The 12,922-nt window shown below is 47.8% G+C and overlaps 1 protein-coding gene across 2 annotated transcripts in view; it reads right to left on the bottom strand.

The window, feature by feature from the left end:
• Positions 1 to 6,445, bottom strand: part of UBXN1 (UBX domain protein 1) — a 17,456-nt gene extending 11,011 nt beyond the window's left edge. The window contains exons 1-5 of one of the 2 annotated variants that reach the window (XM_015414101.1): positions 6,365 to 6,445; positions 4,304 to 4,380; positions 3,833 to 3,886; positions 3,626 to 3,747; positions 1,387 to 1,465 (exon numbers count right to left, since the gene is read on the bottom strand). In XM_015414101.1, the coding sequence (XP_015269587.1) occupies positions 1,387 to 1,465; positions 3,626 to 3,747; positions 3,833 to 3,886; positions 4,304 to 4,359 (311 nt within the window). In that variant the 5' untranslated portion in view covers positions 4,360 to 4,380; positions 6,365 to 6,445. Of the gene's footprint in view, positions 1 to 1,386; positions 1,466 to 3,625; positions 3,748 to 3,832; positions 3,887 to 4,303; positions 4,381 to 5,058; positions 5,165 to 6,364 lie in introns of those variants that run through there. The other variant, XM_015414102.1, reaches the window with a different exon arrangement.
• Positions 6,446 to 12,922: the final 6,477 nt, after the last annotated feature.

Here is a 12,922-nt window from a genome sequence, read left to right as displayed (position 1 = left end):
CAGCAGGTGCAAGTGGAGGAATGGGGGAATCAAACCCAGTTCTCCCAGATTAGAGTCCGCACACTTAACCACTACACCCCTGTTTCATACATTTATCCAATCCCCTATGCTTGTAGCCACACCACCACCTCCTGCGGCAGTGAGTTTCACATGTTAATTACTCTTTGGGTGAATGAGACCATCAGTCCATCAAAGTCAGCACTGTCTAGTCAGACTGGCAGTGGCTCTCCAAGGTCTCAAGCAGAGGTCGTCCACATCACCTACTGCCTGGGTCTATTTTAACTGGAGACGCCAGGGACTGAACCTGAGGCCTTCTGCGTGCAAAGCAGATGCTCTGCCAGTGAGCCACGACCCCTCCCTGCAACCTCCAGGGATGCAACCATTTCAGAGTCAGACAGAAGCCGCCTACAGAGCCAGGCCGTTGGTTCATCTAGTTTAGTATCGTTCCCTCTGGCAATGTCGTACACACAATTCCCGAGCAAGTGAAATTGCCTTCTACCAAGTCAGCTCCACTTCTACACTGAGCTTTGTAGTGTCTGCTTTGCCTGACAGCAGCTCTCCCAAATATTATGCAGAGGTCTTCCCTAGCCTTGAGATGCTGACAATTGAACCCAGGACCTTAAGCATGCGAAGCAGATGCTCTCACACTGATTAGGTTGAATCCCACACAGGATTTCGGGGGGGGGGGGCATTTTTGCTGATTCCCACCTCGGACTGTGGACATCCACCTCACCCCCCCCACCCCGCCGCAGCTGTCCCTGGGGGTCCCCTGTCCACCAGGAGCAGCATTTCGGGCTGAAGAGGGAATGAAATCCCACGCCATGGACGGAAATCTCTTCCAGTAGCAGAAATCCTTCAGAGCCTCCAAACCTGCGCTTTTAATCCTACTCTCCCTTCAAGGAGCTCTGTGTGGTGTACACGGTTCCCCCTTCCCCACCAATCCTGCAATGTGGGTCAGGCTGAGGGAGAACAACCGGCCCAAAGTTCTACTGCAAGCCTCATGTCAGGATGGGGAGTTGCACTGATGTCCCCCCCCCAGATCCTAACCACTACACCACACTGTCTGATGTATGTAAAAGTGCAGCAAATTCCTGCTTTTTCCTGCTGAGATCTCTAAAGCCACAGGGGTTTCTGGATAAGATCTGTTGCAGAGGGGGAAGATCCGGGTACTTTGAACAGCTCTCCTCAGGACACTGCAGAATGATGCCAAAGATGAAAAAATCATGGACATTCGCTTAAGTAGACTATAATATAAGAAGGTTGCAGAATGCAACAGTCCTTGTTGTGGTCATTCAGATTACCATGCACAGAGCTATATATCTTAGTGTAACAAACACACCTGCATGCACAAACAGACGCGCGCGCACATCCCGCCCAGATGATTACCTCTTTGTCTGCTCCCGTTTCTCTTCTTCACTCAGAGGGCGCCGGTTATCTTCCTCAGCTAACTCCTCTAACGTTGGATCTACGGAGAGAAAAGTCTCTTATTATCCTCTGACCCACGGAAGGGGAAAGCTGAGTGTTCGGGGAGAGAGACCAGGGAACAAAATCTTCATTATTTGACAAGAATTATTCCTGTCAGCTTTCTTCATTGTCCAACTTTCACACCATACATTGAGATGGGGAATGCTACAGCATGAATCGTCTTGAATGCCTTTCTTTGTAACACCAACTCTTCTGTTGCTTGTAACTGGGTCCACACCTCACCAAACACCTCAAAGGTGTTGCTTGAAACTGTGCTTGAAAACTGTACCTCTCCTCTCCTCATTCTGACCTTTAACCTCTGCCTCTCCTTCCCTGAATGTAGACAGTTGCCTTAGACAGAGTCGGTCCACTGGTCCATGCAGCTCAGCATTGGGCAGCAGCTCTCCAGGATCTCAGGCAGGGGAAAGTCTCCTGCAGCTACCTGTTGCCTGAGACCCTTCTATGTATGAGATGCCAGGAAACAAAATCTGGGGACTCCTGCAGACATGCAAAGCAAGTGGCTGTAATCACTGGCTGCAGGCCCTTCCGTAGAGTAACTAGAGAATACCCCAGTTCACAACCCTGCTCTGTCACCAGTCAATGGTACATCTAGCTCAAGGTACTCTTCTCTGGGCCCCGTACAAAGAAAGGGATTCCCTAAACCTGCTCCTGGAGATGCTGTAACTAGACCCCCTTTCCTTTAGTGTCCTCTTTCCTTTTCCTGCTGCCTCTTTAGATTGTAAGCCTCTAAAGCCAGGGGTCCCCAAAATCGTGCCTGTGGGCACCATGGCACCCACAGACACCTTTCCTGGTGCCCGTCAAAGGTTTTTGGAAAGTGTGTATGGCCAGGTGGGGCTGCTGCCCAGCAGATCTTATAGTTAGTATTGGGGGTCTGATTGGCTGAGCAGATTAAAATAACATGGTTTCAGCACAAGCTGCCACCATATAGTGTTTTGTCTTATTCTCTCTCTCTCTCTCTCCTCTTTTACAGTGTATTTTTAAGAATTACTCTTCCTGTTGCATGCATTTGGGTTTTCCTTTTGTGTGTGTGTCTCTTTCTCTGCCACCTGCAGTGGCCATTTTGTGGTTGGCTCCGCCTCCCACAGTGGCCACCATCCTGTGTCAGGACTCCCAAGGTGCCCACAGTCTCAAAAAGATTTGGGACCCCTAAGCAGAGCTTATCTCTTTTTAATATATGTTTTGTACGGTGTTTAGCTAACTTGATAAGTAACCTATATTAAGGGTAGTGAGATTTTTCTTTAAGATGAACCAGGCCTGAGATAGTGAGGGAGAAGGTTCAGAAAGAAACAGAAGCAGTAACATGACAGATTTGTGGGGTCTGGCTTAGTACTGACTTCCTCCTGCAAAATTCTGTGAGCCTCTGCATTTGTTTTAACAGGCAGAAGGTTTCCAAGAACTACCTGTAGTAGCGAAAGTCTCAGTTTAAGAATCCTCAGAATCTTGCTGCCTGACTGTAGGCAATGCCACTAGAGTTTCTCGCAACTGGGCACCAAATCTTCCTTAGTCAGCTTGAAGATCTGTTCTTTGATGCCAACAGGAGTTCATTTTTGCCATATCAGCATACGGACGTAAAGCCGTTTTAATTTGCTTTAAATCCTTTTTTTCTTTTTGCCATCAAGTCACAGTTGACTTATGTCAGCCCCATTGGGGTTTTCAAGGCAAGAGATGTTCAGAGGTGGTTTGCCACTGCCTGCCTCCATGTCATGATCCTGGTATTCCTTGGAGGTCTCCCCTCCAAATAGTAGCCAGGGCTGACCCTGCTTAGCGTCTGAGATCTGACCAGCCTGGGCTATCCAGGTCGGGGCAGTTTAAATCTAGAGGTGCTTTATGTGCAATACTGAGATATAAAGAGATGTGAGGAAATTAATTGACAATTATACACGCGTATTTTAAAAAAAGAGACTGTCCAAATTGTACAGGCAACATTTTCTGTTTGCACATTTCTGAAGTCACTGGAAGAGGAGCCCATGACTGCTGTAGCCTAGTTTGAAAGACCAACCATGAATGGTAACCAAATTTACCTCTACACCCTCCGCCCACGGCAGATGCCGGCAAGAACCAAGCTGCGGTAATGGCGACTCTCTGCTGACGTTACCACAGACCAGTCCTCCCACCTCAGCACATCCCAATTTGCTCTGACCTGTTCCACCTTCTACCACCTCAGGCGTCCTTCCCTCAGGAGGCTCCTCGGGGCTCAGCACATGGCCCTGGGGTGGTACGTATGGATCGTCTAGGTCAGGGTCGTTCTCATGTTCCATCAGCCTGGAGGGAACAGAGGCGCACCGGTCAGGGGACGAAAAAGGAGGAGGAGTATGTAAGACAGAAAAACCACGCCCAGATGACTCACCAATCCATCGCGGGTTCAATGCCCTGGTTCCCCGTCAGGGCCAGTGCCTTCTCTCTGAAAGGGACAGCAAAAACACATTTGGACTGGGGTTCATGGCTCCCTTGAGAAAAGCTGGCAATGCACACGTGCAAGCCCGTTCCACCTCTCCACTTTCCCAGTGACGGATGCAGAGAACTCCGTACCCATTAAAAAGCTGCAGAATCTCCCCCTCTGCTTCCCTCACTGCTTTCTGCAGACCCAGTCGTGTGCTCAAGCACAGAGAGACAGCAGGGAAACCTTCCTGCACAGACACACAAACTCTCTCCCATGTGCCTTCCTGAATTAAGCTTCGGATGCTGAGCTTCACTTCCAGCCCCCCAGGATCATGGAAGCATTTTGAAAAGGGCTGCCTTTCCCCTGCCTTGATTCCCACCCCCTTCATATTTAATCTATCAAATCTGTATCCCACCCTTCGCAGAGATAGAGACGTACGCTCTGTTATGGGGGAAGCCCATCTCGATGAGGCTCTCCAGGGCCGTGCACTCCATCACGAACTGCTGCAGGAAGCTCTGTCAAAAGAAAACAGCAGAAACCCCGGGGCTGACTGCAGGTCTCAGCCACAGAGCGTTGCCCACCCGTCCCTTGGGCCCCTTCCAAATTCAGGACTGTTTTACATTGTTAAGGAATTTTACACGTCTTATAATAGTCTTTAAGTTACGAGCCTATGTTGGTTTGCCAAATTTTAGAACGTTGTGTTCCTGCCTGAGTCCCCCCCACTGTGGATCTGCTTCTTTTTGACCTCTGTTCCCTTAGCAACTATCTCAGTCAAGGGCTGGTGTCATGTTATCTCTCAGAAAAGAGTTTCGTGGTTTTTCTTTTTGGAATGTAGCATGTATTCTGAACAGAGGTTAGAGAGAAAATTATGATTGGGAACAGAATTGATGAACTCTCTTTGAAATCCTACACCCTGACCTTTTACCTACTGTGTCCTATTAAGGAAGGATTCAGTATCTTGTTCACTGGGTTTGCATGATCTGCTCTTGCAGGCAACCGGGACAATCCTCCTTAATAAAGACTGTATGCTCCGTTAGCCAAAAGCCTTGATTGTTTCTCCCCTAGACATGGTTTTGGAAAGGGGGAGGGCTGCCTGTTGTAGGCTCTCCCATAACATATATAAAGTATAAAAGGCGGATAAAGAGAACTTTCCCTCCCCCTTTCCTATAATACTAGAACTCAGGAACACTCACTGAGGCTGATAAGAGGAAGATTACAGATAGAAAAAGGAAGTGCTTCTCCACTCAGGAAAAAAAATGACTGGCAACTGGAAGTTGCTGCCATAGAATGAATGACATTAGCCATTATGACTAAATGAAACCTAAATAGAGAAACAGGATGGTGAAGTGGTAAGAATGCTGGACTAGGATCTGGGAGGCCCAGGTTCGAATCCCCACTCCGCTGCAGAAGCATGCTGGGTGACCTTGAGCCAATTACACACTTTTAGCCTAACCTCCCCTCATAGGGCTGTTGTGAGGATGAAATGGAGGAGACGAGAACAATATATGTCACTCTGGGTCTCCACTGGGGAGAAACATGAGGTACCAATGAAGTCAACAAATCATAATAAAATTTTCATGTTCAGAGGCAGTAACTCTCTGAATACCAATATGCGTGGGGGGGGGGCAACAACAGAGAGCGCTTTGACTTCCATGCCCTGTTGTGGTCCTTCTGGGCACATCTGGTAAGCTGCTAGGTTAAACTAGATGCTGGGCTAGATAGACCATAGGTCTGATCCAGTGGAGCAGAGTTTGTGAAGGCAAAGAACCCCCACCTGCTCATTTCTGTATGCCTGAACACTGTTACAGGAGCAAGGATAATAAAATAAAAAGGAGAAAGACCCTGCCCATTTGTGGGCAGGTCCAATTTTTACAAGGAACAAATCCAACTCTCCACATGAAGTTGCATAACGCAGAGTATGGCAATTTGTCTATCAAGGTAAGTCCTGCCTACTCCAACTGGCAGCAGAGTTCTTTTGCCTCACCTGCCACCTAACCCCTTTGACCGGGCCTGAACCTGGGACTTTCTATGTAAGAAGCAAAGGCTCTGCCACTGAGCCTATGCCGCTCCCTATGGACAGCCCTAATTCTTAGATAAGTGCCAACTCATTGCCGGAAAGTCCGCCAAACACGTCCAGTTCCACCCCCTAAGAGATCGACCCAAACACAACCTCCCCCACCCCCCCCGACAGTAAGTCCAATTGACACAGTCAGGTATGGGGCCAATTCCCACCCCCTCAGCTACCCCCCGATTCCCCCCACATTACGCCCCGCTACAGCTTCCCCACGCAGCCTTTACAGAATAAAAATAGAGGGGGGACCCCCTGCATTAAAGCGATCTGCAAAGGAGGGCTGAAGGGGGTCCCTGGGGGCTCCTCCCCCTTCCACAGGGCACTGCCCCCAGGGGAACTAAAGGAAGGACAGGCTTGGTCACGTGGGGAAGACCTCCTTCCCGCCTTTCCTATGGCCACTGAGGGGGGGGGAGAAGGGCGCCCCTCACCCCCCGCTGGGCTCGGCTCCGGAGACTCCCTCCCACAGGCGGCGGCAGCACCGGAAGCGAGTGTTCTGTCGCGCGGCCGCTGTTTGGGTCACCTGAGGAAGTTGCCGGAAAGATCAACGGTGGCCGTTGAGGGACAGAAAGATGCGTGAGCGGAGCGACGGGAGCTTCGCCTTAAAGGCACAGGAACGAACCTGCTCTTTCCTGCTCTTCGATCCCAGTCTTCTGTTCGTTCGTTCTTTCAGTCTTTGCTCCCCTGATTTGTTTGTTCTGGACTTGCCAACAGGCTTGGAGAAAATTTTTTCCTGCTCTTTCTTTTGAACCTCTATAGCTTCCCACGCCACGCCAGTCCCATTGCTATTAAATATAGTAATTGTCCCACCAGTGCCTCTCTGGTACCCCCCCCTCAACTGAACACAAGGGTTATCGGAATCCATACACACACACACCCAAATATAAGGACCTAAGAGAAGCCAATGTTAGATCAGGCCAATGGCCCATACAGTCCAACACTGTCACACAGTGGCCAAAAATACCAGGTGCCATCAGGAGGTCCAGCAGTGGGGCCAGGACACTAGAAGCCCTCCCACTGTTGCCCCCCCTCCCAGCACCAAGAATACGGAGCATCACTTGCCCCAGACCAAGAGTTCCTATCTATACCTTGTGGCTAATAGCTACTGTTGGACCTGCTCCATACCTTTGTCCAATTTCCTCTTGAAGCCGTCCATCACCGCCTCCTGTGGCAGTGAATTCTATGTGTTAATCACTCTTTGGGAGAAGAAATACTTCCTTTTATTCCTTCTAACCCGACTGCTCAGCAATTTCATTGAGTGCCCATGAATTCTTGTATTGTGAGAAAGGGAGAAAAGTACTTCTATCTCGATCTGCTCTATCCCTTGCATAATCTTGTAAACCTCTATCATGTGACCCCTCAGTCGTCATTTCTCCAAGCTAAAGACCCCCAAGTGCCTTAACCTTTCTTCATAGGAAAAGTGTTCCAAACCTTTTTATCATTCTAGTTGCCCTTTTCTGCACTTTTTCCAGTGCTATAATATCCTTTTTGAGGTGTGGTGACCAGAATTGCACACAGTATTCCAAATGTGGTCGCACCATCGATTTAGTCAGGGACATTATGATACTAACTGATTTGTTCTTAATTCCTTTCCTAATAATCCCGAGGATAGCGTTGGCCTTGTTTACTGTAGTCGCACACTGTCTTGACATTTTCAGTGAGCTATCTACTATGACTCCAAGATATCTCTCTTGGTCAGTCTCCACCAGTTTGGACCCCATCAACATATATTTATAGTTAGGATTTTTGGCTCCAATGTGCATCACTTTCCACCTGGCTATGTTGAACCCCATTTGCCATGTTGACGCCCACTCGCCCATCCTCAACAGGTCCCTTTGGAGTGCCTCACAATCCTCCCTGGTTCTCACCACCCTGAACAATTTAGTGTCATCCGCAAATTTAGCCACTTAAGAACATAAGAGATGCCAATGTTGGATCAGGCCAAAGGCCCATCCAGTCCAACACTCTGTGTCACACAGTGGCCAAAAATAGCAGGTGCCATCAGGAGGTCCAGCAGTGGGCCCAGGACATTAGAAGCCATCCCACTGTTGCCCCCCCCCAAGCACCAAGAAGACAGAGCATCACTTGCCCCAGAGCCCCTATCTATACCTTGTGGCTAATAGCCACTGATGGACCTCTGCTCCATATGCCTATCTAATTCCCTTTTGAAGCCGTCCATGCTTGTAGCCGCCACCACCTCCTGTTGTCTATCATTTAAGTTGTCTATCAGTTGTAAGACACTCGTCACTTCAGTCTGACTCAGGTCTTTCAACACCCCTCCTGAAATAAGTGGTTCTAGAGTGGGCAAGCAGTCTTCTCATCTTCCACAGTGAAGACAGCAATTTCCCGGGAGTTGGCAACCCAGTGGCACCCCAGCATAGAATGATCCCAGCCTTCCTCCCCTCTTCCTCCACAGCTGCCTTAATCTAATTAATGAAGATAATTTAATTAGTTCTGTTAATTAACTTAGTTCCCCCCCCCGGAAAAATACCCAGTTACAGGGCCTGTATATCACTCACTCTACCATCATGCTGGCTGAATTTTTTGCATGGAGCAGGGCCCCACAATGCCTGTTACTGGCTGTGATTGGAAGAAATATTAAGGTTTAAACCAGGGGTGTCAAACTCATTTTGTTTCGAGGGCCGGACCTGACATAAATTTCAGTTTATCAGGCTGGGCCATGTGTGTCATAAAATATAATTCCAGGTACTGGAGATATAAACTTTATAAAAGACACAGGGAAACCTGATTAAGCAATTGATTTCTAAAAGCCTGGCTCTCCCAGATCTCTCCCCCCCCCCAGTTCTCATTCCTCCTGCATTTCCCATAGAAGCAGAGGGGTGCAGGGGAAGGCCTGATATCCTGTTTCCAAAACCTCCAGGGGTTGTTTTTTCTCCTCTTGCAACCCCTTTTCTTTCATGGGTTGAGAACAGCACCAGTTGCTCACGCGCCGGATCAGAGCCCTGGACAGGCCGGTTCCGGCCCAAGGGCCGTGTGTTTGACACCCCTGGTTTAAACTGAGCAAAAGTTGACAGACCGATGTACTAGTTTTCGCCCCCCCCCCCCCATCTCAAAAGAGAATGTTACGGACTTGTGCAGAATGACTCTTCAGCCTATGGCTGGATCTTGCACATCTGGAATACAGGGTTGCCAACCTGCAGGTGTGGAAACTTGAGCTGCAGTGTTAGAAGAGTCAAACAACAAATATATACACTGCAAAAACCTTATTTATAAGTTAAAGTGTTCTATATGTTCCATCTTATAAAGTGCATTGTGCATTAGAATATTCATAATATTCTTAAACAGGTATATATTCATTATACATGCAATATCAACAATAATAATCAGTTTGTATAATCTAATAGCTACCAGTCAATTTACATCCTTTTTACACAATCAACCCCAATGGGAGTTTCTAGAATCGTACACCCGCTTCTCCTTGCTTGAAAGTCTTGGGAAAGACAGGAAAGACAGGAGCGCTCCGTCTATGATTGTCAGCTGCTTAATGGGCCTTTGTAGGACCAGCAACAAACAATGTAACCACAAAAGGAAACTTCCCCCTTTAGAAGACTTTCAAGCAAGGACTCCCCCCGCTATTACAAAGGTAGGACTTGGCAACCTTATACATCCTGCATCCATGGGCGTAGAAAACCCTTTCCCAGAAACTGACAATTTTAATTCTATTTCCTATACTATATAGAATCGCAGTGATGGATCACAGGAACTTTTTCATACAAAGGGCCACCATATCTGGGTCTCCATCTGCTTTTGTTGTAGGCAGAGTGTGGATATTCGCTAAAGTGGAGCACAAGCTGTTTAGAGAATTAAGTTGGTTTATTAAGAAGAGAACAGACTTTGTAAGAACTAGGAGAGAGAAAAAGAAGTCTAACTGCCTAACTAGCTAGGAGAAAGACAGTAACTAGCAGAAGCTCAGCAGGTACATTGAGCCAATCAGGAAACTGGAGGGAGACTATTTGAAAATAGTAGGAAGTCCCTAATCTCACTATGCTAAATAGTTGTCCCCTCTGCTGCCCCCTGCAGGATGTTCTTGTCATCTTTATCTATGCACGATAGACCTTTCATATTCCATCATTTGAAGTCTCGCCAGCTATGGTTGCCAGGTTCCCCTTGACCATCAGCAGGGGTTGGGTTGACAGTTCTAGGTTGGGAAACTCCTGGAAATTTGGGGATGGGTCTTGGGAAGGACAGGGACCTCAGTGTGGTACAGAGCCATGGAGTCCACCCTCCAAAGCATCTATTTTCTTCAGGGGAACCTGGAGGCTGGCATTCCTAATGCCAGCAGTCGCTGTTCCCACACACACACACACACACACAGAGAGAGAGAGAGAGAGAGAGAGAGAGAGAGAGAGAGAGAGATTGGCAACATAGATGCCAACTCCAGCTTGGGAAATTCCTGGAGATTTTGGGGTGGAGCCTGGGGAAGGTGGAGTTTATGGAGGGGAGGTAGCTTTATGGGGATGTGATTGCATAGAGTCCACCCTCGGAAGCTGCCATTTGCACCAGGGGACATGGTCTCTGTAGTCTTGAGATCAGTAGTAATTCTGGGAGAACTCCACCTTAGTAAATTGGCTACCACATTAGCCTGCAGATTGCCAGCTCCTCCTCCTCATCTTGATTTATTAATTGCCTTGTCCTGGCTTACACCGAGCTCTGGGCAATGTACAAAAGGCAAAATACCTGAAAAGCTCCAGCCCCTGCCTAGCGATCGTATCAAGACCCCTTAGCTGGTCTTGGGAAGGGCCAGGCTTGCAATCATCACCTTGGTCTACAGACTGCCAGCTATTCACATTTTTGTCTCAGCAGGTCTTTGTTTGCTGTGCAGTATTTTAGCAGCAGACCAGCTGCCCCTGCAGAGCGTTTTTTTGCAATTACTGAAATAAGATTTTGAAGTGCTGAGTGATATCAAGACAGGACCGGGGGGTTGTTTCGGGTTTGCAGTAAATAGACATAGTAGTGCTGGATGTCTTTTTATTTTAGATTGGCCATATATTTTGTAAGCTGCCTTGAGTCCTGAGTTTCAAGAGAAAGTATCATATAAATATTCTTAATAATAGGGAATCATGGGGATAATAATAATAATAATAATAATAAATAATAATAATAATAATAATAATAATAAACAACTGAATGGCTACACCAAGAAAAGCAAAGAGAAGCTTCTAGTTGAAGTGTACAAGGCAGAGTTATTTAAGGTTACAGAAACCAAAGAAGATTACAACAAAGGTTGCAGTCAAAACTCACTTTGACAACTGGAAGAAAAAGCCTTGCATGGGCAATAGTTGAAAGACAGAGAATAAAGTTAATAACAAACACACCTGGAAGTGGCTCCAAAATGGGCACTTGAAGAAAGAAATGGAAGGACTCATTCTAGCTGCACTTGGAACATATAATATGCAAGCCAAGACTCAGAAGACCAGTGATAACAGCAAATGTCGACTTTGCAAGACAAAGGATGAAACAGTCAACTGGCCTGGTCAGTGCCTGAAGTAAAATTACTCAAAACTGACTGTAAAGTAGGCCATGATAGAGTTGCAGCTATGTTGCACTGGAATCTTTGCAAGAAGTATGGCTTACCATCAGTCAGAAATTCATGGGAACACAAACCAGACATGATCTTGGAGAATGAAGAAACAAAGATTCTTTGGGACTTCAATTACAAACAGACAAACACCTAGAGCATAACACTCCTCAGATGACAATTGTAGGGGGGGAAATGAGAAATAGGGTTTGGATCATTGACAGTGTAATCCCAGGGGGCAGCAGAGTAGAAAAGAAAGAACAGGAGAAGATTACGAAATACCAAGACTTATGAATACAGTTAGAGCGCCTCTGGGAGAAAAAGGTGATCATCTTGTCAGTTGCCGTTGGAGCCCTTGGAGCAGTGCCTAGAAGTCTCAGGAAACACCTGGACACTCTGGGCACTGAGCAAATAACACCAGCTCAGCTCCAGAAGACAGTGTTGCTTGCAACAGCATGAATCCTACAAAGATACCTCTGCAATTCCCAATCATTTGACTAGATCTCGAATTGCATCTACCCGTCAAATGTCTGACTGTGCCAATTCACAATAATAATAATGGTGTACTGTCGAGTTACAACTGACTCATGGCAACCCAGGGCCATGTGTTTTCGAGGCAAGAGATGTTCAGAGATGGGTTGCCATCACATTCGTCGGCATAGCAACCCTCATCTTCCTTGGGGGTCTTCCATCCAAGTAGTGACCATGGCTGACCCTGCTTAGCTATGCTGGGCTAATAAACACACCAGCTACAGTCTGTGGCATTTCTATGCCAAACTCATGTCCCCCAATTAAGCTGGTACAGGCATTCACTAAGCTTGTTGGCTGCTGGACAGTTTGGAGGAAGGGGAGGGCAGCTGCGTGAGTCATAAATGTGCAAACGCTCTTCTCTCTTCCCCCCCTGGATCCACAAGAACAATATTGTACCCTAGTGGAGGGATTTTTCCCCCCCACCCCACCCCACACACTTCTATTTTGTAACAGAGAATCACATGCATGGTTATGATTCCCTTCTGCAGCTGGTAGAAGCCTGGCATGGGGCCAGCAAGAGAGACCGAGACAGGCAGAGAGAGAGAGAGAGAGAGAGAACGGCCTCTTTAAAGGACCCCCGGAGTCTGTGGGGCTGTGTGCACCAGCCATTGGAGTGCAAAACTTCATCCCAGAGCAAAAACTTGGAAGAGGCAGCAGGGCGGAGGCCCCCGAGGAAGGCTAGCGAGCAAGAAAGCTGGCAACTTGCGAGGGCAGGAGCAGGCAGAGTCCAGGCTGAAAGTGGGCACGGGAAAGAGGCAGGTGGAAACTGGAAGAGTACAAGGAGGGAGACTGGGCTGCCAGCTGGTACCCCGAAGCTACACCCCGCGCGTGAAGGAAACAGAGGAGGGTCAGAGCAGAGAAGTGAAAGGGAAGTGGCAGCCAGGACAGGAAGCCAATTGGGCAGAAGAGGAAGGCGCAG

Source organism: Gekko japonicus, unplaced genomic scaffold, assembly GCF_001447785.1.
Source record: "Gekko japonicus isolate JY-2015 unplaced genomic scaffold, Gekko_japonicus_V1.1 scaffold3760, whole genome shotgun sequence".
NCBI lineage: Eukaryota > Metazoa > Chordata > Lepidosauria > Squamata > Gekkonidae > Gekko > Gekko japonicus.
This window is presented reverse-complemented; position numbering and strand designations above follow the sequence as displayed.